Genomic DNA, 23340 nt, shown 5'->3' with positions numbered 1-23340 from the left:
GTTGGCTGAGCACTGGGAGCTCAGATGGATGTAAAGGAGCCAAGTCCATAGAGGTTTTTCCTTTAGATTTTTGAAATGTATTGGTATGCATATTCTTATTCTTATGAAATAGTTGCAATCCGTAAGGGAGTGGCTCTTCAGGTGGAAGAGGTGGTAATGTACGGCCCCCCTTCAAAAATTCACGGGTAAGAAAATCAGGTAAAGAGTTAGAAGCACCGTGAAGTTGTTCAATGGAGAATCAAAAGCAGATAAAATAGGTTGCCAACGGGCAAAGATTTGATTGGAAACGAGTTTTTTAACATCCTTTTATCAGTACGAATAAGAAAATGTTGATTAAGAATATCACTTTGAAATTTAGTAACACAATGAATAATAGCAAGTAATTCTTTTTTGACAGTAGAATAATTATTTTGTGTGGGATTCCATGCTTTCGAGGTACAGTGAATGAGTTGTTCCTTGGAATCTATTGATTGTTTTAATATTCCGCCTAATCCTATGTTAGAAGCATCACATTTAATTATTTTAAAGGCAGTTGGATTAGGTAAAGTTAAACAAGGCAATTCTTTAGCTTTCAACTTAAGTCGTTGAACAGCAGTTGTATGAAGATCCGTCCAAGGTGGGGGATTCTTTTTGAGTCTATCATATAAAGGTTTTGCATCAATAGCAAGATTTTGATAAAAATCACTAATATAATTTAAACATCCTAAAAATCTTTGAAGTTCGGTTTTATCGACGATTTTATCAGGGAATTTATCAGCAAATAAAATAGATCTATCAATGGGAACGATAGTGCCTTGATTAATATTATGTCCTAAAAATCTTATTTTCGTTTAAAATAAATTGATCCTTTTAGTAGAAACAACTAATCCAGCATGTTTCACGGTATTGATAAAAGTATTCAGATGTTTAAAATGTTGATCTATTGAATCAGAGAATATTAATACATCATCAATGTAGACTATCCTAAATTTACGATAACGATTAAATACATCATTCATTATTTTTTGAAATTCAGATGGAGCATTTTTAAGATCAAAAGGCATGACATTTCATTCAAATTGGTCGAATGGTACATTAAATGTTGTTTTGTATTTATCTTCTTCTTTAATTTGTATTTGCGAAAACCCTGACTTCATATCAAAATTAGAAAAGATGACTGCATTTACAAGTCTGTCTAATAAATCTTTTTTATTCGGAATTGGATATCTAATCCATTGTAGAACTTTATTAAGAGGTTTATAATTAATAACTAAACGAGGAGCTCCTCTTTCTTTTTCAGCATTTTTATTTACATAAAAAGCTGAACAACTCCAAGGAGATTGACTAGGTCTTATGAGTTTTTTCTGTAATAGATCCTCTATTTCTGTTTTACATGTTTGTACTAGTTCAGTATTCATTTGAATTGGTCTAGCCTTTGTTGGTATTTTATTTTCATCAAAATCAGGCTCATAGGGTAAACTAATAATATGTTATTTCCTATTCCAAAATGCATTAGGTAAATCATCACATTTTTTTTTTTTCTATTAATGTTTTAAGGGATTGTATTTTTTGTATTACTTCAGAGGTTTGTAATTTCTCACATATTATTTTATATCGAATTTCTGTTTGTAAAGAACATAAAAAGTGTTCTTTTTGTTTCATAATTGTTTTGACAGTGTTGATTTCTTTGATTTTGGGTTTATCTAAGAATTCAAATTGGATTGGAGTACCGTGTATATGTGTTTCTATCCCTATATGAGTAATTGTCATGGGATAAAGTAAAGTCAGAAGAGGTACACCAAGAATAACAGCTTGACTTAATCCTTTAACCATGATAAACGAGGTTGAAAAACAATGTTCATTATTACAGATCATGGCATTTGATAATTTATATTTAATATATAATCTACTACCATCAGCAGTGTTTAAGATTTGAATTGTTTTATCAAAATATTAAGTAGGTACTAATCCTTCATTGAGACAGTTTAAATCTGCTCCAAAGTCTATTATGGCTAAAGATTGGAAGGCATACCCATTATTGATTACAAATTTGATTAATACAAACCATTTTTGAGTAATTACTTTATTAAGTATATTGACAGATGTAATATCGTCTTCTTTTATTTTGACTCTTGAAGATTCAGGTGTGTTTTTATGATTATAAGTATGGACTAAATTATCAAATTCAATATCATCATTTTCAATTGCGGCTTCTGAAGCGTTATTTTGTAACTCAAGTATTTGTATCATATGTTTTAATTGAGATACTTCACTTTTAATATTATTGACCTCTTTTTTGAGGTCAGCAATAGTGGGTTCTTTATGAATAGCTTCATGTTGGCTGATTCTTTTCATTATAGTAGAGAAATTATATTCATCTGGAGGTTTGATTAAAGCAACTGGTTTGGGTTTTTCTTTAGTTAAATTAATAAATTGTGTGATAACTTGCCTTTTATCATCAAGATCCGATATTTTTTCTATCAGATCGAGAATAAAATTATCTTCTTTTGTCAAGGTATGAAGACTATGAATTGGAAGTTTATCAGAGCACTGTTCGCATGGATCATTATCAGATTCATCTGATGTTTCTGACCAAATAAGATTTTCATCTTGTATATTTCTTAGTAATGACATATCACTACTGGATTGAGAGTCTGTATCAGAACTAGTCGAGGAATTATATATTTGTACTAAGTCAAATAGATTATTTCTTACGGATTCATCTAATATAAGAGTTTCAATTTTCTTCTTGACTTTACATTGGCTTTTATAATGGCCAACTTTGCCACACTTATAGCAGGCAGGTAATTTTCTTTTGCCCTTTTTCTTAAAGGCAGAATATTTAAGAGCTAATCGTTTGATAAATTTATCTCTTTTCTCTATATGTTTATATTTCTTAGAATGATATTTTTCTTTTTTTTTTAGATCTGTGTATTTTTTTATGAGATTTATGAATTTTATCTTTTTCTATATGATAGCCAAATTGTTCACAAAAATCGCCTAATTCTTTTCTACCAGCCATTTTTTGTTTATCAAGTTGTTTGTTTAATTTCATATCTGTGCATAATGCTAATCCTTCAGCACATATTTCAACAGATAATTCTTCTAGCGTATATTTAGAATAATTTATTATACCACCATTTTTTTTTTAAGACGTTCTTTTACTTTTCAGCAAATAAATAGGGTAATCCAGCTATGAATTTTTCTTTTCAATATTCAAGCTGACTATCTTCTCTAAGTAATAAACGGGAAAAAAATACATCTTTATACCATTTATAATGAGATAGAGTTGGACATCGTAAATTTGATAAAAGATCTTCGGATCTAGATGCTAAGACCGCTGTATTTCCTATAAAATGGAGAGTAATAGTATAAATTAATGTATTAACAACATCACTTTTTATACACATGACATCTTGGTTTTGTTCATTTTTGACAGTCCATTGTCGTGTATTATTTAATTGTTTTTTTTTAATGGATTCTGGGAGGTGAAAATCGCACCATCCACGTAACCATCCTGTAAAACGACAGATTATGGCTTTTGCTATTTCTTGATCATGGGTTCCTACCATTTTTCATGCAGATGCATACATTGTCATATGTCTTATAGTATCGAAGATTTGATGTTCAGAAATTCCATCTATATTCCAGTTTACTAAAGTTCTTCCTGAATAGGAAGAAGTATTAGATATGAAAGCTTCTTCAAATTGGATATCAACCGGTGTTGGTCTTCTATGATATGGTAAGGCTGTTGCAGGCTTCCAATTTTTAGAATATGTAATTCTGTGGATTTCATTTGTATGTGGACTAGATGTCATAGACTGATTAAATGCTTGTTCTTTATTTTCAATTGTATCATTTAGAGATTCATCAAATTCTTCTTGAAGCATTAACGTTTCTTATTCAGGAACCCTTTCTTTTGCTTTATTTGTAATATCAAGTTTAGATAATTTTGATATTAATTGATCTATTAATGTTTTATTATCATCTCCAATAAGAAATTTTTCTTTATTTAATTCGGGAGGAGGTTTGAATAGTAATTGTTTTGGTACAGGAATGGATGGAGCTGGAGATAAAAGATTTTCAATTCGTACAGTTTGTTTACCTAATGTTTGTAAGTAAAGATTTGTATAATTATTTTGTTCAATTATATGAGGAAGTAAGTCCAATCTTGTGACATCTGAAGTAGTTAATTTATATGGGGTTGTTGTAGTTTCGTATACAACGATTTGAGTAAAACTACTTGATTCCTCTGCATCTTTTTCTGGAGGTTGTTTACTAACGCCTTTAATGGTGAGACTTCGTTCTGGATGATGGATACAAGTAATTTCTTTGCCACTAGTAGTATTAAATTTAGTAAATTGGGATTCAAGAGTATTTACTTCAAAATCAGGTATTTTATTATTTTTATCACTACATATTTTTCTGAACCAATCAAAGAAATATATTGTTGTTTTCTCTTTTTTTAATAAATGTATTAAACTTTTTATGGAATAATTCTACTAATCTAGGTTCAAAAGTATTAAGATACCAATGCCCAATATGATTGTTTTCCTCAGATAAATAATCATTTGTAATGTGAGTTTTATTGATTTTTTCTTCCTTTTGAAGAGTTAATGTATGAAATTCTGATTCATCAGGTTCATCTTGGGCTGGTTTATATTGAGGAATAATAACATTTTCAAATGTTCTAAGTAATCCTTGAATTTGTGGTTCAGATGTTTGACTATTTCGGGATATAGGTCTCTGTTCTGATGTTACTAATCTTTTAGAAGGTCTGTTATAAATGGTAACAGAACTTCGAGCTGGTAATATTTTAATTGTTTTATCCTTAAACCTGAAAACACAGGGATTTGACATGAGAATAAGATCCCAAAATATTGCCATAATATATCGACTATATTATAAAGTTATGATTACTTTATGTCCTAATGTACTTCAAGTAGATACGAGGGGACAAACTATATTATTTCAAACAAATATAGAAAAATCTAATACTATTGTCCTCAGAACTATATCATGGTCAGAAATAGTTCTACCACAATCATGGTCAATACATAATGATCATCAACCTTCACAATGTCCTGTTCAAAGTATTCCAGATAGAATAATTGAACATAATGATGGTAATATAGGAATCAGAACTAGTCGAGGAATTATATATTTGTACTAAGTCAAATAGATTATTTCTTACGGATTCATCTAATATAATAGTTTCAATTTTCTTCTTGACTTTACATTAGCTTTTATAATGGCCAACTTTGCCACACTTATAGCAGACAGGTAATTTTTTTTTGCTCTTTTTCTTAAAGGCAGAATATTTAGCAGCAAATCGTTTGATAAATTTATCTCTTTTCTCTCTATGTTTATATTTCTTAGAATGATATTTTTCTTTTTGTTTAGATTTATGTATTTTTTATGAGATTTATGAATTTTATCTTTTTCTATATGGTAGCCAAATTGTTCACAAAAATTGCCTAATTCTTTTCTACCAGTCATTTTTGTTTATCAAGTTGTTTCTTTAATTTCAAATCTGTGCATAATGCTAATCCTTTAGCACATATTTCAGCAGATAATTCTCCTAGCGTATATTTAGAATAATTTATTATACCACCATTTTTATTTTTAAGACGTTCTTTTATCTTTTCAACAAATAAATAGGGTAATCCAGCTATGAATTTTTCTTTCCAATGTTCAAGCTGACTATCTTCTCTAAGTAATAAACGGGAAAAAGATACATCTTTATACCATTTATATTGGGATAGAGTTGGACATCGTAAATTTAATAAAAGGTCTTCGGATCTAGATGCTAAGACCGCTGTATTTCCTATAATATATATATATATATATATATATGGCAGTGATTTCATGTAACAGTTATAGAGTAGTATAATGCAACAATCTTCAAAAACCATATTAAAGCTCTTTGTTTGATCCAAATTTTAATATACACTATTTTCATTCTAATGAACAATTATAAAAAAGTGACATTCGAAAATAATTTCCATATATATATATGGAAAAAGTTAAAAAATGCCTATAGGTGACAATGAATAGTGTTCGCCACCATCACGGACTTGCTATGTCCATGACGGTTTATTGAACGGAGCCGCAATAGACGACGCGTGGTCCGTGGCGATTTATGTAGATTGTTTGACCGCTACGGACATAGCATATCTGTGATGGTACCGTCACAGACATGCTATGTCCGTTGCGATCGAAAAATCCTCGCCGCCCAAAAAAAACCTGACAGGAATGACACGATGGGTGAGATCACTATAGCATATTGCCCATATATGTTTGTGTAGATACTTCATATGTATATATATAGAGAGAGATAGAAGGAAGCGGTCATCATGGGGTGAAGGTAAAAAGCTCGGGTAGCCAGTGGAAGAGTGTGAGTTCGAGTCCTGAAAGCGATTGCTTTATGCATAAACCAAAGGTTATGACCGTTTTCAGCCCATCCCTCTTAGGGCCCTGCTTAGGCGAGACCAGCACCGGGTTACAACCTTTTTCTATATATATATATATATATATATATATATATAGTATAATGCAACCACACTTCTAGAAAACCATGTTTGTGGTATTTGTGTGATCCAAAATTTTGCATACACACTGTCTTCATTTCTATAATCAATACTGAAAAAAAAAATCGATTTGAACCCTAGATATGGTCAAAATAAATCCTCTCCAACAACGAATTTAGACCGTTCATTTGGTGAATTTCAAGATCTAATGATAATAAACTCAAAATCAATTTTTTCTTTTTTTAAGTTGTTCAGCTAATTGGTAATAAAGCCATCTAAAACAATTGGAAAACAAAAAATCTTTCTAAAACCTAGATCTAAGCATCTTAATAAAATAGACGACCTATGATAATAGGGCTAAAAAAATACATTTGAGGTTGTTTTTTAAATTTTTTTTTTTTTGTAATTGTTCATTAGAATGAAAAAAATGTATATTTTAAAATTTAGATGAAACAAATAGCCCTAACATATTTTTTGAAGATTGACATTATATTACTATACAACCGTTGCTTGAAATCACTGTCATATATATATATATATATATATAGAGAGAGAGAGAGAAAGAGAGAGAGAGATATATATATATATATAAAACCAAAAACACTATTGTCCATTGAAGTTAAAACTTTGGTGGTGGAGGTTTTAGACTTTGTTATGGAAAATGTTTCTATAGAGCCAAGACTCTATACGATCAATTTAGAGTGCATCTCAAAAATTTCACTGGAAGAGGTTATTTTGATACCTAAATGTCATCAAATTGATCATCTCGACCTCAAAATACATAGAAAAGAAAAAAATGGATTTCAAAAATTGAAAATAATGCATCTTTTTGATAGATTCGTCGTCGTTCGATGGACATTATTTTTTAAACCTTTTTATAATTAAATGTAAACATATATTTTAACGCCTATCACAAAGATTTCCTGTACTGAAACTACATTTCTCAACACTATTTGAACAATGCCCTTTATTTTGATTGTTTCGAGCCTCGGCTCTAGACAAACCGCACCCTTCAATTATTGACCATGGTGGAGGGTGGCAAAGGAGGAGAATCAAGCTGGTACAATCCAAGAGATGGTCCAACAAACCTAAACAATATCCAGCCACCAACAACAACAAAAATTGACGCATAAGCAGCCTTATTGAGCCAAAATAACACCCCCTTCTCCCCAACATATAGCTCAGCTGCCTTCTCAGCAAAATTCATCGACTCCCAATCTTTCTTTGGAGGTGGAGCCTTTGGCTTTGGCTTGTCGTCTCCATCCTGTTGCTTTAACCTCCTCCTCGAGCCTCGCCTGAATCTGATTACTGGAAGTTCAGATTCCGGCATGTTTAGGTCAGATTCTGGTGAAGATAGATTGGATTCCGGCAGTGGTGGTGGTGTGTTGTCTCCTTGGAGAGCAGCGAGGGGGGTGGGCTTCTGCGATAAGAGAGAGAGGTTCGGGCTTATGGGTTTGTGCAGGAGCAGATAGAGATTAGGGCTCTTGGGAACCAGTGGGAGGAGAGAGGAAGTGTGATTGTTTGGGAGGTGAGAGAAATTGGGATGCTTAGGCCTCTGTTGCAGGAGAGAGGAAGTGGGGACATTGAGCTTGTGTGGGAGGAGAGAGGAAATGGGGCTCTGGTGCTGGTTTCTGAGGAAGGCTTGGAGACGATGACCTTCCATTGTAAAACCCGCTTTCGTTTCTTTGTTTCTGGTTCGTGTCCACAAATCTAGTGTTTTGCTTTATCTGCTAGAATCTGGAATTTTCTATTTATATCTATCTAAAGTTTCCTGTTTGTTTATTGTATTTTGGGGGCGGCGACCGGCAGTTGTCGGTTATTTTGTAGGTAACCCCCATACGGGCTCATTCTTTGTCTTGCTCTTGCTCTGACAGGTTTCATCTCTGTCTACTTAAAAACCCAAAATTCCCCAAACTAAACTTTTTTTTTTTTTTTTTTTTTTTGCAATATTACAAAACTTTATTGCTTAGGAAAAAATTACAAAAAGCTCGTACTGAAAAGAGCAATGTTGTAAAATTCGATTCGGGCTAAAGAGGCCGAAGTTTTTAAGATTTTAAGCAAGTGAAGTGGAGCCCGGTGCCGTCGCTTCCATCGAGTATTCACAAAATCGAATTGGAATTAACTGAATATGTGTCCAAAAACGGTTTAACTTGCTTAAACAGTAAACCGACCGATTCAACATATCTAACCGAGCAAGTCCCGAGCAGTCAAAGTGTTGAAAAACGTAAAAAAATAATACAAAAAAAAATCTATTAAAATATAAAAAACATATAAAGAATGATTAAAACAAAACACATTCAAATAAAATTGAAAATAAATGAAAAAATTAGATTTCAACGAATCAATTTGTGTCCAAGGGTATTTTAATAATTTTATAAAAAAGATGAGAAAATATAAAAGTGAATATTAATGACCATTTTTTAAAAAATATTTATTAAATGTAAAAAATATTAAAAAATACATTACAAATCAAATTCCTTATTTTTGAGAATTTATATATATTTTTTGAAAATTTTTTTTTTAAATATCGATTGATCACCAAAACTGCCCAAAACCGCCCAAAATCGAAACCGGCCACTGGTCGATTTCGATCTAACAAGGCAGTTAGCGGTTAGTTCGCTCGGTTTTGCGAACACTACTTTGGTCTAAAGCTTCAGCCTATTTGCCCCAAACAAAGAAATATCTATGTAAAAGTATTTCATTATTTTTTTATATTGGTATTGTCACTTCGAGCTGCTTCGGTCAGTTTCAGGTCTGCTTTGGGCAGATTCGATCGAAGCTTCATCCTAATCAGCCCAAGCAAAAGAATATTATATAAAAGTTTTTTTTTTTTTTTGAAATTTTTATTTTTAATGTTTTCATTTTTTATATATATAAAATTAAAAAAATCAGAAGTCTTCCCCTAAATCATCCGCAGCACTGAGTTGCTTCATTTTTCTCAACACACCGAAAAAAAACCCGAAGTAAATCTGACAAGATTGGGTAAGAGCTCGTCAACAAATGTTTTAACCAAATATACCCCGGACTTTGCCAGCCCATTCACAATGTTGTTCACCTCACGGTAGACATGATTAAAAGAAGGAAAATTTCATATAGAACCTTAATTCTTCATTTTATTTCAGAGTAGGTTCTCTTTCCGTTTTTCTTTCAAACAGCATAAAAAAATCGCTAAATATTTCACCGTACCCATCATTTCTTATTTCCCTCTTTTATTGATTTTTTACCATAAAATTTAACCCCAATAAATCTTTTTATATCATTTTATCCCAAAAACGTTTTTAACCCGCTTTTTCGCTTTCTACCCATTAAAAAAGTTTTTGAGTTGAAATGGTATTTCCACTCATTAAAAAAAATTTTGAGTTGAAATGGTATAAAAAAATTTGTTGGAGCTAATTTTTATAATTAAAAGAGAGATAATAGATTAAAGAGTATAGTGAAATCTTTAAAGGTTTTCTTATACCGCTTGAAAAAAAAACGAAAATAAGATCGACCATAAAATAATACGAGAAATTAAAATTCTATATGAAATTTTCCCTTAAAAGAAATTGTAGAACCGTGGCACAAATCCACCATCTCAGCCTAAAAAGGGTAAAATCTCTATGATGGCTTGGACACTTTATTGCACCAACTTATGACATTTTGTAAATGCCCGCAAATTTTTCTTTGATACGTCTCAAACTTTGTAAATTTTCCTACGTCATCACGCAACAAACCTCCATAGGTAGCTCTGACTTTGTTAACTTAAACCTCTTTTCATCTTTGGCCAAAGTTGTTAGAGGAAGTCTTCACCTAGAGCATTTTTAAAACTCTCAATCGCTCTTGCCCACTCTGTACTGGATCACACTACCATTTTAGAGCTGGTCACTTAATGAAGGGCAAGCTTTCCATGCTTCTCCTACATCATAGAAATTCTATCCTCCCCTTTATCCTATCTTCCCCCTTATCCAACCGTCCACTCTGACTACTATTGCTCTAATCACAATATCACATCTCTACACTATTTTATTTTTAATTTATTTTCTATAAACCAGTGTTTAAAAAAACGCCGAGTCGAACCGGACTCGGGAATCGACATGGACGGATCGAATCGGCAAAAAAACAGGAATCGTCCGGTTCTAGAGAGAACCGGACGATTCTGCACAGTGACTCGCAGATTCACTGTACGGAATCGGCGAGTCCCGAACGAAATTTTTTTTTTTTTTTTTTTTTTGTAATCCATGATAGATTTTTTTGTAATACTTGATTGATTTTTTTTGTAATCCATGATCGAATTGTTTTTTTTTTTTTTTTTGTAATCCAAGATCGAATTTTTTGTAATCTATGATCAAAATGTTTGTTTTTTTTTCTTGTAATCCATGATCGAATTTTTTGTTTTTTGTTTGTTTTTTTGTAACCCATGATAGAATTTTTTGTAATCCATGATCGAATATTTTGTAATCTATGATCGAAATGTTTGTTTTTTTTTTATAATCCATGATCGAAATGTTTGTTTTTTTTTTTGTAATCCATGATCGAATTTTTTGTTTTTTGTTTTTTTTGTAACCCATGATAGAGTTTTTTGTAATCCATGATCGAATTGTTTTTTTCTATTTTTGTAATCCACGATCAAATTTTTTGTTTTTTTTTGTTTGTTTTCTTTTCTAATCCATTATCGAATTTTATGTAATCCATGATCGAATTTTATGTAATCCATGATCGAATTTTTTGTAATCCATGATTAAATTTTTTGAAAATTTGTGATTTTTTTTTTTTAATTCATGATCGACTTTTTTTTTGTAATCCATGATAGAATTTTTTGAAAATTTGTGATTTTTTTTTTTTAATCCATGATCGAATTTTTTTTTTTAATCCATGATAGAATTTTTTGAAAATTTGTCATTTTTTTTTTTAATCCATGATCGATTTTTTTGAAAATTTGTTAATTTTTTTTTTAATCCATATTATTCAAAATAGAAAATGAGAGAGATAGATGATTCTGAAGCCACCCTATCCCAGCCATATTATTCACATATCGAGTCCCAACAGCAACAGTGTAGGGATGAACACGACGGTGCAGGTGAGCATGAAGGATGGACAATCTTCGGGGATTTTAGATTGAGAACACAACAAAACACTAACACTCAGGGATTTGGGAATAGTCAGACGCCTGCTAATATCGATGATTCGTTTTTAGATCGAATCAATGAATTGTTAAACGAATTCAATCAATGGCACCAGCGTGACCAAGAAGAACAATAACGTCGTCTATCATTTTATTTTTAGATCATATGTTACTAATCTTATGCTTTATTGTAGTCCATATATATTGATATACTTATTCCATGATAATTCTATGTTTATCCTTTTGTGTGATGTAAATTAAATGCTGAATGACGGTTCATGCAGAGAAAGAACATATCAATATTCACATATTCATTCAAAAACATGAAAATTCTTAATGGAGTACCTTCATTTCTTACTGAATTCCTAAAAAACAATATTTATAATGAATTTTAATAATTTTTTCAGATTTTTTTTAAGCTTTATACCGACCGATTCACCCGATTCCCGATCCGGATCGCCGATTCACCGATCCGGATCGATATTTTGGGAGCCCGATCCGGGTCACCGATCCGTTTTTTAAACCATTGCTATAAACTATTTTGACACCAAATTTTAAACATCCATTCCTCTGTTAAGCTCGCACTAATGAAAAATAAAATAAAAATATTTTCAATAAAATAAAAAGATTAAAATGCCCGCTTAAAGTTTCAAATGGTATTTTGATCATTATATTTTATCGAAAAATTATTTTTAATATTTTGTATAGGTACACCCCAATGAGAAGATGGCACGTACCAAATTTCGTATTCATACAATTTCTATAAAAAAATCAAAAATAAAATACTTCGAGATATCGGATCTAAAATCAAACGGTAAGAAGCTCTCTTAATCAAAATTGAACGGCTGGATGATAAGGGGAGGATAGAACTTGTATGCTGTGGGGGAATCATACAAATCTTTCCCATATTTTATTACTAAAAAAGATTGTCCACATAAAAGCTCCCTAGAGTGAATAGTAATTCATGAAATATATACTTAATGTTCTAAACAAATTGGGTACCTTCTCAAGAAAAAGAAAATTACCAAATATTACCTCCTAAAGTAAAAGACAAATCTCCAAACTAGCATAGGTTTCACATAACATTTATTCGTACTAATGAATTGCAGTTTCATATCATAGATATTAGAAGGCCAAACAAGCGGCAAATAAGTCGCCCTGTGTGGGGAATTGAAACATTACTCCCACTTGATCATAGTCATGCATTTCAATTTCATCACGACCAACCAAATCAACTTCCAATTACAAATCCAATTATCAGGTCATCCTTGCAAATCGAACTCTATGAGTTGCAAATAGAATGTTGTTTGGTTATTCTTTTTCTCTTGATTGGCATTTTAATTAGTGAGTCACAGTCGGAGTAGAGGAATTTAACAGTTAAATATTGAACACTACAAAAGGATTGGAAACAGAATTAACTACTGTTTAACAGAACAGACTAAATTGTTCAGTTCATGGTGCTAGAATTAAATGTTGAACACCACTGTAGTTACAGCTGTATCAGTTCCATTTGTTAGAAACCAAATAAATGGATTTAAGTTGGGAGTTAGTAGATGCACAACCGCATCAGCTGAAGTCCTTTACATTCAGCAGTAGCTTCAGTTCGATTTCACGAGTTTTACTACTCTCCTCCTCGCACATTCAGAAAAAAGGAAATATAATGATACGATGAACACCATGAGAATTCCACTTGCATTAGCTCCATTCTTAAACTCCAGTCAAACTGTGATCCAAAACAGCACAACTGGTGCAGAAACAGTACTACTGGTGCATAAGCTTCATTCATTCTTTTAATCACTAGTTGCTCAAATCCACTAACCTAATTATCTAATTACACATGTTCCATACTTCTTAAATCTAAGAGCCTTTATTTCTGCCATAGAAGGCATATAGCTTGCCACAGTGTAGTCATCAATCATCAACATTATCCTCATCACTCAAACCACATGCATCCAAGATTCTAGTTAACACGTGCACTTCAACAAAAAGTATGGAGCAAACATCCATTCATCCACTACACTTACTTCATTTATATAACTAACTCCTACACATTAAAATTAACTACAAAGCACAGAGCTATGATTATAACTTCACACCTCCACTTGCAAGGCACAGAATACAAATAAGGAAAAAGTTTATATAGAGCCGAGGCTCTAAACAATCAAATTAGAGTCCACTTCAAAAATTTCACTAGAAGACGTTGATTTGATGCCCAAATATCCTCAGATTGGTCCATCTCGATATCAAGATGCATGGACATGTGAAAAAATTGGATTTCAAGTTTTGGGAATCGTGCATCTTGTAACGCATTTATGGACCGTCAATTTTTGAGATTTTCCGGTTTTCATAGATACGCTTGATCTACACTATTTTTGAAGCTTTAAATTTTATATTTTAAGGTTGTCACAAAGATTTCCAATATTGAAACCACATTTCTCAACACTATTTAGAAGTGCGCTTTACTTTGATCGTTTAGAGCCTCGGCTCTACACAAACCGCACCCTATAAATAATATCAAAAAATATCAATAAATGTAACATACTCATATTGCATTTAGGTAATCAACACCTAAACTTTAAAATTAACTAGATATAGTAAAATGGTGATGATAATAACAGTGACTCTAATTAAAACCTATTCTTCTATGAAAAGCATCAAGTTCTTATAAATTTTACATTTGTAAAATGAATATTTGCAATTTATTATTAAAGATTTCAAGCCCTAGAAGTGATTGATCTTGTAACATGTTTTCTAGACTAACCATTTCAAGTGTTCATAGATCTGCCATATTGGCACCATTTTTTAGCTTCAAATTCCATGTTCAGTGGCAGAAATAGATTTGCAAGCGATTAGTGCCAGAACTGCATTTTCTGGCAGACTTTTGAGATGCGGCTTTACCTAATAAAGTAAAGCCGAGGTTCAAGAGAATACAGGAGAGCAAGAATTGTTAAAGAGAATGGCTGTTTTCAAGTTATGTAAAACGAAAAAGAAAATGCGAAGAAAGCATATGTTAAAACGTAGAATCGCATCCAAGCTGAGGGAGGAGCAGTAGAGCAAGAGAGTACCCAGGCATATCCCAGTGAAGCAAAGGCAAATACAGCAAAAGCAATGAACAAAAAAAAAGAGGATAGCCATGTTTCAAGCTGTGTACATGATAAGGATCCAAGATTTAAAAACGTAAAAGAAAACACAGTATCTACAAAAGAGGAAATACACCTATGTTAAAACTTAGGCACATGCATGTCCAAGTAGAGGGAGAGGAAGTAGAGCAAGAGAATGGCCAATGAAAATAATTCCTGGGAAATATTATAGCGAATACAGGGTTTGTTCAACACAAACCAGTACCATATTGGTTCCAAACAGGGTGATCCAATCTGTTTTGTTGTAAAACACAGAACGAGGGTAAAGAAAAAGAAGAATATAATAACGGGAAAAAATCTCCTTACCCCCTAATTTTGGCTTCCATTTCTCAAGAGACCCAAGAATTTAAACTATTTATTACGGCATGAAGTCTCTATCTTTTCTATCGTCCTACCTCCTAGACCCCTTTGACCATACATTATTGACCAAAACATTTTATAAAATGACTCCATCCCTATCTCTCTCAAAACTTGCATCTATTTTTTTTTGCCCCCAAAAATGGAAAGAGTTTCTAAAGAACAAATATGAACAATCAAAAAACTCAAACTCAATTGAGAGAATAATGTTATGCCATTGAATGATGTGAATGAGGAGGAGAGGAGCTTTATGAAGGTGATGGCCAACATTGATAGGAAAGCTAAAGGGGATCTAAACCATGGAAGCCAGAGGTGGAGCTGCTATGGCAAAGAGGCCGCCTGTCTTAATGGCAGGTTTTGCACGGGCAATGCAAATGGTGCTTTTTCCGGCCAAATTGCGGCAGTTTCCGGCCACAAGGGCTTGGACTCTGGCGATGATGGGTGGTTTTCTAGCGACGAAGATTGTTTTATTGTGATCAAGGGCGGTTCTTGGGTGGTGGAGAGAGGAGATGGGTTTATGTAGAGGGAAAGGTGGGTGGTTTAATGGAGGAGGAAGGCTGATTCCCGATGAGTGAAAGCAGTTTTCTGGCGGGTCGGAGGTCGCTGGATTCCATCCATATAGAGGAGGAAGATGGGGACAATAAGGAGAGCGAGTTCCAACGAGGGCTAAAGCCGGTAATTTGGTTGACGGAGGAGTTCCCTTATTTCTCTCCCCTCTCCTCTTTTTGCCTGAAACAAGAGAGAGAAAGAGAGAGAGAAATATGGATGGCTCGAGCCGGAGATACGAATTTAAAGGTGACCAAATTGGGAGTTGGAGACATCCAGAGAGAACGAGAGGATGAGAGAGGTGAGAGAGAGAGAGAGAGAGGCAGTGCAAGAAGGCTTCATAGCACAGGACATCTGTTTCGAGAACACCGCCAGCCCGAGAAGCACAACGCAGTGGCCTTGCGCGTGGGCGCTGACAAGTCTATCATAAACATGTGCCGCATCGAAGCCTACTAGGACACTCTCTATGCCCACTCCCAACATCAATTCTACCGTGACTCTGTCATTTCCGGCACCATCGACTTCATCTTTGGTAATGTTGTTGTCCTACTGCAGAATTGCACCATCATCGCCCACAAGCCCACGTCCAACCAACAAAACCTCGTAACAGCCCAAGGGCGTACTGACCCCAACCAAAACACAGGCACCACTATCCAGTTTCAACAAATTCAGCTAGCACCGACTTAGTCCCGTCAAGAACAAGCTCCCCACCTACTTGGGACGACCATGGAAATAATATTCTCGAACAGTATATATATGCAGAAGAACATCAAGGACCATATAGCAGCAGAAGAATGGCTGCCATGGAGTGGGAAATTTGCATTGAAGACATTATACTATGCAGAGTATATGAACAGCGGACCAGGCACGGGATCAAGCTGGCGCCTAAAGTGGCCGGGCTACCATGTGATAACTGATGTGAAGACGGCTGAGAAGTTTACTTTGGGGGAGTTCATACAAGGAGGGGAGTGGTTAAAGGCCACTAGAGTTGCTTACACAGACGGCCTATAAAAAGAAGCAACTCACTCTTTTCCTTTAAATTTGTGTGCAGGTTTCATGTTCTCATTGGAGACAGCTATCTCAATTTCAAAAGAGAGAGGTGAGACACGGAGTTTTGAGAGAAGGAACGGTGAGACACGGAGTTTTCTGAGAGAGAGTTACGGAGTTGTTAGAGATAAAGGTGGAGTCATTTTACAAAATGTTTAGGTGAATAATATAGGGTCAAAGGGGTCTAGGGGGTATGAAGATAGAAAAGATAGAGACTTTATGCCGTAAGAAATAGTTTAAATTCCTGGGTCTCTTGAGAAATGAAAGCCAAAAATAGGAGATACGGTGATATTTTCCCTATTATTTACTCCCTGTAAAGTCGAAATCATATATTGTTATTATTTTTCCTTCTTTGATATGTCAAAGGCAGGATTGGAAGGGGGGCATTACATAAATCGCTAGCATTAGATTTAAATTCGGGCAGTCAGGTATGTGCTCTTGACTGTGAAGAGGACCTTTTTCAAATCTAGTCGCACATCCCCAGTCCCCCGATTATCCAAAACAAGCCCATTTCACATCTGCCCCCTAAGACTGTGCCACACTGGAGATATAATCTCTTTAACAAAGAGATTCTTAATAAAAAAAACTTCCTAAGGTCTGAAAAAAATAATGTCTCAAGATTGAATAGAAACCGTCCAAATTTTTAGAGGGTGAAATCTAAGTGTTCGAAAACTCCAACTTCAAATTTTTATTTTTAGAATAATCATCTAGTAATGCTAAGGTCATTACCAAATTTCATTTTGAAAAAATCCTCCCAAGAAGGTCATCTGGCCAAGGGAGTAGAAGTAAACTATGCTCCAAGGGAGCATAGTATAGGGCTCATCCATCAAAATCAATGAAGAGAGAGAGAGAGAGAGTTGGATTGACTATTCTATTCTATTCTATTTTATACTCCAAGTACGATGTTCTGTAGTTCTAAATATTTTTCCTCTTTCTCAAATTACTGACAGTTATTGGGAAAAAGCTCAAAATTCAACCACAATGAACAATTCACGCCCAATTATAAAGCCGACGCTAGCTTGTAGCAAATGTAGGCATCTCCTATCCATGTATGCGTATGCACAATTTTAATGTACATAAATCATAGAAAAGAGAATTATACCTCCTAAATCACTAGAAAGACCAGGTTCTTTTGATACATGAAGAAGCCGTGAATAATTACAGAACGATTAAAGAGTACTACTAACTATGCATTGATGGGTTGCCAATATTCAGGCCTGAACCTCTCATGATCCACCACTATAATTGCATAAATGGCGTAGATAATACCCGGAAGATAGCCTAGAAGAGTGAGGAGCAAGCATATGCAGAACTCAACCTGCAAAAGTAACAGGATGAATCAAAATTACGGTTTTCCGGTTTGAAAACCATGAAGGTTGATACAAAGTTAGAGTCTTTTATTTGAATGTACATGAAAAACAGTGTTTCTGGTTTTAAAATTGGGAATAATTCGACCAAGGAACCAATATACTCTGGTTTAGAAGGAAACTAAAATTGAGGCTTTGAAGTGTACAAGAAGTAATTGGAAGGGGCAACCAGACAGGCTCTTTTTCTTTGAAAGAAGATGGAGCCAAATTAGGGTCTCTTTCCAAATGAAAACAAAATTAGGGTTCCTGGCATACATAAGGGGAAGCCAAAATAGCGTCAAAAATTAGGATTTTCTTGTTTCGAGCATAAACAAAAATAAAAGGAAACAAACACAGGATTAGGGTTTATTAATTCAAAAAGAGACTAGGTTTCAGGATCAAAAAGAAGAGGAGCTTACTCTGCAACCATGCCTGAGAAAAACTCCCAATGGTGGGATCAAAATGGCGATCAAAACCTCCAAGAAGATAGCAGTCCTGTCTGGTCCCATTATACAAAAATGACAAAAAGAACACACAGAAGTTCGAGAAGAGAAATCCACACACGAACTTGTGCACCGCACTCGCGGTATTGAAAGCGTGTGATACAACGCGTAAGAGTGAGATCCGATGATTGCGTATGACTTTTCTATGCGTGTACACGTGTGGTAGTGCGAATTGTGTGACCCCCACCGTGTGACAGCGAATACAATTTTCCGATTTGGGAAAGATTTATATGCTTCCCCTGCAAGGTCTATCATCCCCTACTATCAACCGTTAAGTTGATTTTAAATATGATATCTCAAAATATTTTATTTTTAATTTTTTTTATACAGAAATTATATGAATATGAAAATTGGTATGTATTATCTTTTCACGGGGGTGCACCTATAAAAAATATTAAAAATAATTTTTAGATAGAATTTAATGACTAAAATATCTGTTAAAACTTTTAAAGACATTTTGATCTTTTTATTTTATTGAAAATATTTTTATTTTATTTTTTATTAGTGCGAGTTTAATAGAGGAATGAACGTCTAAAATTTGGTGTCAAAATAGTTTATAGAAAAAAATTAAAAATAAAATAGTATAAAGAAGTGACATTGTGATTGGGACAATCTTAACCCTCTATTCAGAATGGACGGCTGAATAAAAGGGAGGATACAACTTCTATTTTGTACAGAAAACATAGAAAGCTTACCCATAAAATATTGTAGATCAGTACTTTCCTTGGATATCTTACTCACCATGGTAGCCAAAGAATCTTCCTCATATACTAGCACTTCAAGAAACCATATGATATTGCTCGTCCTTAAATTGGTTGGTGTGAAAATATTTCCTAGTAAAATTGCGAATTGCCTTACACATGTTTATTAAGGGAAGAAAGCATGGGAAAACAAAATCCATAAAATTATTCATTTTGCATAAAATTGATCATTTCTCAGTTTTTATTTTCACACCCTAACCCACTATTCACTATTCATTATTTACAATATAATATATATTATATAATGTTTTATTTATATATTACATAATATATTTAATAAATAAATTATATTTTATATTTTATATAAATAATATTATTTTTTTACATTATACTATATTATATATTGTGATGGTGTACAATGAAACAATTTACTGTTGATGTAAGGAATTCACAATTACAACCAAATGTAAAATTTCATTGCTTGGGTGTTTCACAACAAAGTTCGAGGAAATTATTTTGAAGATTTAGCTTGGTCAATGAAATAATTGTAGCTATCTAATTTCACATCCAATAGTCAAGATGAATTGTGACCACCATGTACTAAAGATAACTAGTCTCATTGTGTACTTTTCCTTCTATAATATTACATAATACATATTAGCATAATATAAACTATAATATAATATATAAGGAAAAAGTTTGTATAATGTGAGGCTCTAATCAATTAAATTAAAGCGCAACTCAAAAAATTTATTAAAAGAGGTGGTTTTGATGCTAAAAAATCCTCAAATTGATCATCTCGACCTCAAAATGCATGGACATGAGAAAAAATGGAGTGCAAATTTTGGAAATAGGGCATCTTATAATACATTTTTGAACCGTAAATTTTTAAGATTTTCAAGTTCACATAGATCTGCTCTATCTACACCAATGGTTTAAAAAACGGATCGGTGATCCGGATCGGGCTTCCAAAAAACCGATCCGGATCGGCGAATCGGCGATCCGGATCGAGAATCGAGTGAATCGGTCAGAATAAAGCTTAAAAAAAATTCAAAAAAATTATTAAAATTCATTATAAATATTGTTTTTTAGGAATTCAATAAAAAATGAGGGTACTCCATTAAGAATTTTCATGTTTTTGAATGAATATGCGAATATTGATATGTTCTTTCCCTGCATGAACCGCCATTCAGCATTTAATTTACAGTATTTCGTGCTCATCCCTACACTGTTGCTGTTGGGACTCGATATGTGAATAATATGGCTGGGATAGGGTGGCCTCAGAATCATCATCTCTCTCATTTTCTCTTTGAATAATATGGATTATAAAAAAAATAACAAATTTTCAAAAAAATCGATCATGGATTAAAAAAAAAAATCACAAATTTTAAAAAAATTCTATCATGGATTACAAAAAAAAATTCGATCATGGATTAAAAAAAAAAAATCACAAATTTTCAAAAAATTCAATCATGGATTACATAAAATTCGATCATGGATTACATAAAATTCGATCATGGATTACAAAAAAAAACAAACAAAAAAAAACAAAAAATTCAATCGTGGATTACAAAAAAAGAAAAAAACAGTTCGATCATGGATTACAAAAAATTCAATCATGGATTACAAAAAACTCTATCATGGGTTACAAAAAAAGCAAAAAACAAAAAATTCAATCATGGATTACAAAAAAAAAAACAAACATTTCGATCATGGATTACAATAAAAAAAACAAACATTTCGATCATGTATTACAAAACATTCGATCATGGATTACAAAAAATTCTATCATGGGTTACAAAAAAAAAACAAAAAAACAAAAAAGCCATCATGGATTACAAGAAAAGAAAACAAACATTTCGATCATGGATTACAAAAAATTCTATTATGGGTTACAAAAAACCAAAAAATTCGATCATGGATTACAAAAAAACAAAAACAATTCGATCATGGATTACAAAAAAATCGATCAAGTATTACAAAAAAATCTATCATGGATTACAAAAAGAAAAAAAAAAAAAACCGTATGGACTCACCGATTCACTGTTCGGACTCGCCGATTTCGTACAGTGAATCGGCAAGTCACTGTGCGGAATCGTCCGGTTCTCTCTAGAACCGGACGATTTCCGATTTTTCAACCGATCCGGTCCTTTTCGCGAATTTCGAGTCGAACCGGGCGAGTCCGGTTCGACTCGACATTTTTTAAAACGCTGATCTATACTATTTTTGAAGCTTTAGATTTTTATAGTTAAAGATGAAAATAAATTTTAAGCCTATCACAAATATTTGAAATATTGAAACCACATTCATCGACACTATTTGCAAGTGCACCTTACTTTGCTTGTTTAGGGCCTCGGCTTTATATAATATTATATTATATTATAAAAATTGTTTCATATGGGTTGGACCGATATTTTTACAATATTTGGTCTCGTATAAAGTATCCATCTTAAAGTATGTGGTCCATCTGAAAACAATTGAAACTAAATGTCCAAATGTTTTTTTAATAAACTTATTATTCCTAATTTTTTAAATTTATTTATTTTTTCATTTTCATGATCTCCATGTTAGAGATTACGTCTTTAAAAATTAAGTCCAAAAATCCTTCTCAAATATAGATTTTTAATAGGGGACTCATTTTAACATGGTCTCATAGAAACCGTGTCCTTATAATATATAATATATATTGTAGAGAATTATATTATGGGAGCAGTTTGTATAGAGCCTAGGCTCTAAATAATCAAATTAGAGCCTACCTTCAAATAGTGCTAAGAAATGTGGTTTTAATTCCGGCAATTTTTGTGATAGCCTTAAAATATATTTTTATCTTTATTTATGAAGTTTAAAGCTTAAAAAATAGTGTAGATCGACAGATCTATGAAAGCTTGAAAGTCTTAAAAATTGACGGTCCAAAAATATGTTACAAAGTATACTATTTCCAAAACTCGAAATCCACTTTTTCTCATGTCCATGCATCTTGATGTTGAGATGATCAATTTGAAGATTTTTGGGCATCGAAACAATCTCTTCTAGAGAAATTTTTTAGGTAGGCTCTAATTTGACTGTTTAGAGCCTTGGCTCTATATAAACTTTTCCCTTATATTATATTATATTATGTTAATGTGTATATATATATATATATATATATATATATATATATATATATATATATATATATATATATATATATATATATATATATGAAAATGCTGATATTAACCCACTAGCTCCTATGAATATATGAGCCCAACGGCCCAAATTGAATATGGGCCGATCTGAATGTCACGACCTCATTTCGTATTTTAATTTTAATTATTTTCTACAAATCCAAATAACTTGAAATTTTAGACGTGTATTCTTCTCATCAAGGCGCACCTAATATAAATATTTTAAAATTAATTTGCAAAGCTAAATTGATCAACCCCTGAAACGTTTCAAGGGTATTTTGGTTAATTTATTTTTTACAAATTATTTTTTGGAAATATTTCGTACAGAACCATAATTCTCCATCTTATTTCATGGTAGACCCTCATTCTATTTTTCTTTCAAACGGCATAAAAAAATCCCTAAGGATTTCACCGTACCCCCTCATCTCTTATCTCCATCATTTATTCACTTTTGACCATAAAAATTAGCCCCAACAAACTTTTTTATTTCATTTTAACCAAAAAAATTTCCAAAACAAGTTCCAAAAACTTTCTTAACCTACCCCATTATATTTCCCACCCCATTATATCTTTTACCTCAAAAACATTTCAAAAATATTTTTTTATTATATTTTTTTACCTTTTCAACCCCTCAATGCCACATTAAGAGCTCCCTATCTCTCTCTCACATATCGGGATGAAATGGTATAAAAGAGTTTGTTGGGGATAATTTTTATGATCAAAAGTGAATAAATGAGGGAGATAAGAGATGAGGGGGTACGGTGCAATCCTTAGGGATTTTTTTATGCCCCTTGAAAGAAAAATTGAAGGAGGGTTTATCATGAAATAAGATGAGGAATTAGGGTTATGTATAAAATTTTCCCTTAATTTTTTGATATTTTTATTAGATTCTCCTATTTCTGAAAAACACACACCTAAAATTT

The 23340-nt window shown here is 32.8% G+C and overlaps 2 protein-coding genes and 1 pseudogene across 6 annotated transcripts; 1 reads left to right on the top strand and 2 right to left on the bottom strand.

Annotated features, from left to right (window-relative positions):
• Nucleotides 1–7461: 7461 nt before the first annotated feature.
• LOC148780558 (uncharacterized) lies at nucleotides 7462–8172 on the bottom strand. The gene has a single exon (XM_088847942.1). It carries the CDS (start codon nucleotides 8170–8172, stop codon nucleotides 7522–7524), a length of 651 nt encoding a protein of 216 aa, XP_088704068.1. The 3' UTR covers nucleotides 7462–7521.
• On the bottom strand, nucleotides 7462–18806 carry LOC148780556 (hydrophobic protein RCI2A-like). Of its 5 annotated transcripts, none has more exons than XR_016041415.1 (3): nucleotides 18466–18803; nucleotides 17803–18018; nucleotides 7462–13354 (listed from the first exon to the last, which is right to left on the bottom strand). XR_016041415.1 is itself a non-coding variant. In XM_088847944.1 (3 exons), exons 1-3 carry the CDS (start codon nucleotides 18553–18555, stop codon nucleotides 13329–13331), a joined length of 279 nt encoding a protein of 92 aa, XP_088704070.1. In that variant the 5' UTR covers nucleotides 18556–18768; the 3' UTR covers nucleotides 7462–13328. The 5 variants fall into 5 exon arrangements, 4 of the variants coding, with proteins under 4 accessions (XP_088704070.1, XP_088704071.1, XP_088704072.1 ...); XM_088847944.1 differs by having other exon boundaries at nucleotides 7462–13386; nucleotides 17888–18018; nucleotides 18466–18768; XM_088847945.1 differs by having other exon boundaries at nucleotides 7462–13371; nucleotides 17888–18018; nucleotides 18466–18768.
• On the top strand, nucleotides 15946–16664 carry LOC148780557 (pectinesterase 3-like; annotated as a pseudogene).
• Nucleotides 18807–23340: the final 4534 nt, after the last annotated feature.

The sequence above is a fragment of the Amborella trichopoda genome, chromosome 9 (assembly GCF_054954075.1).
Source record: "Amborella trichopoda isolate Santa Cruz 75 chromosome 9, AtrichopodaSantaCruz75HAP2 v2.0, whole genome shotgun sequence".
Taxonomy (NCBI): Eukaryota; Viridiplantae; Streptophyta; class Magnoliopsida; order Amborellales; family Amborellaceae; genus Amborella; species Amborella trichopoda.
Note: the sequence above shows the minus strand (reverse complement) of the source record. Positions and strands in the feature narration are given on the sequence as shown.

Coding starts and splice junctions, on each gene's coding strand:
- LOC148780556 (XM_088847943.1), bottom strand. CDS start 18,804: ATGATAGACCTTGCAGGGGAAGCATATAAATCTTTCCCAAATCGGAAA. Junction 18,019..18,465: donor TTCTCAGGCATGGTTGCAGA/GTAAGCTCCTCT, acceptor TTACTTTTGCAG/GTTGAGTTCTGCATATGCTT.
- LOC148780558 (XM_088847942.1), bottom strand. CDS start 8,172: ATGGAAGGTCATCGTCTCCAAGCCTTCCTCAGAAACCAGCACCAGAGC.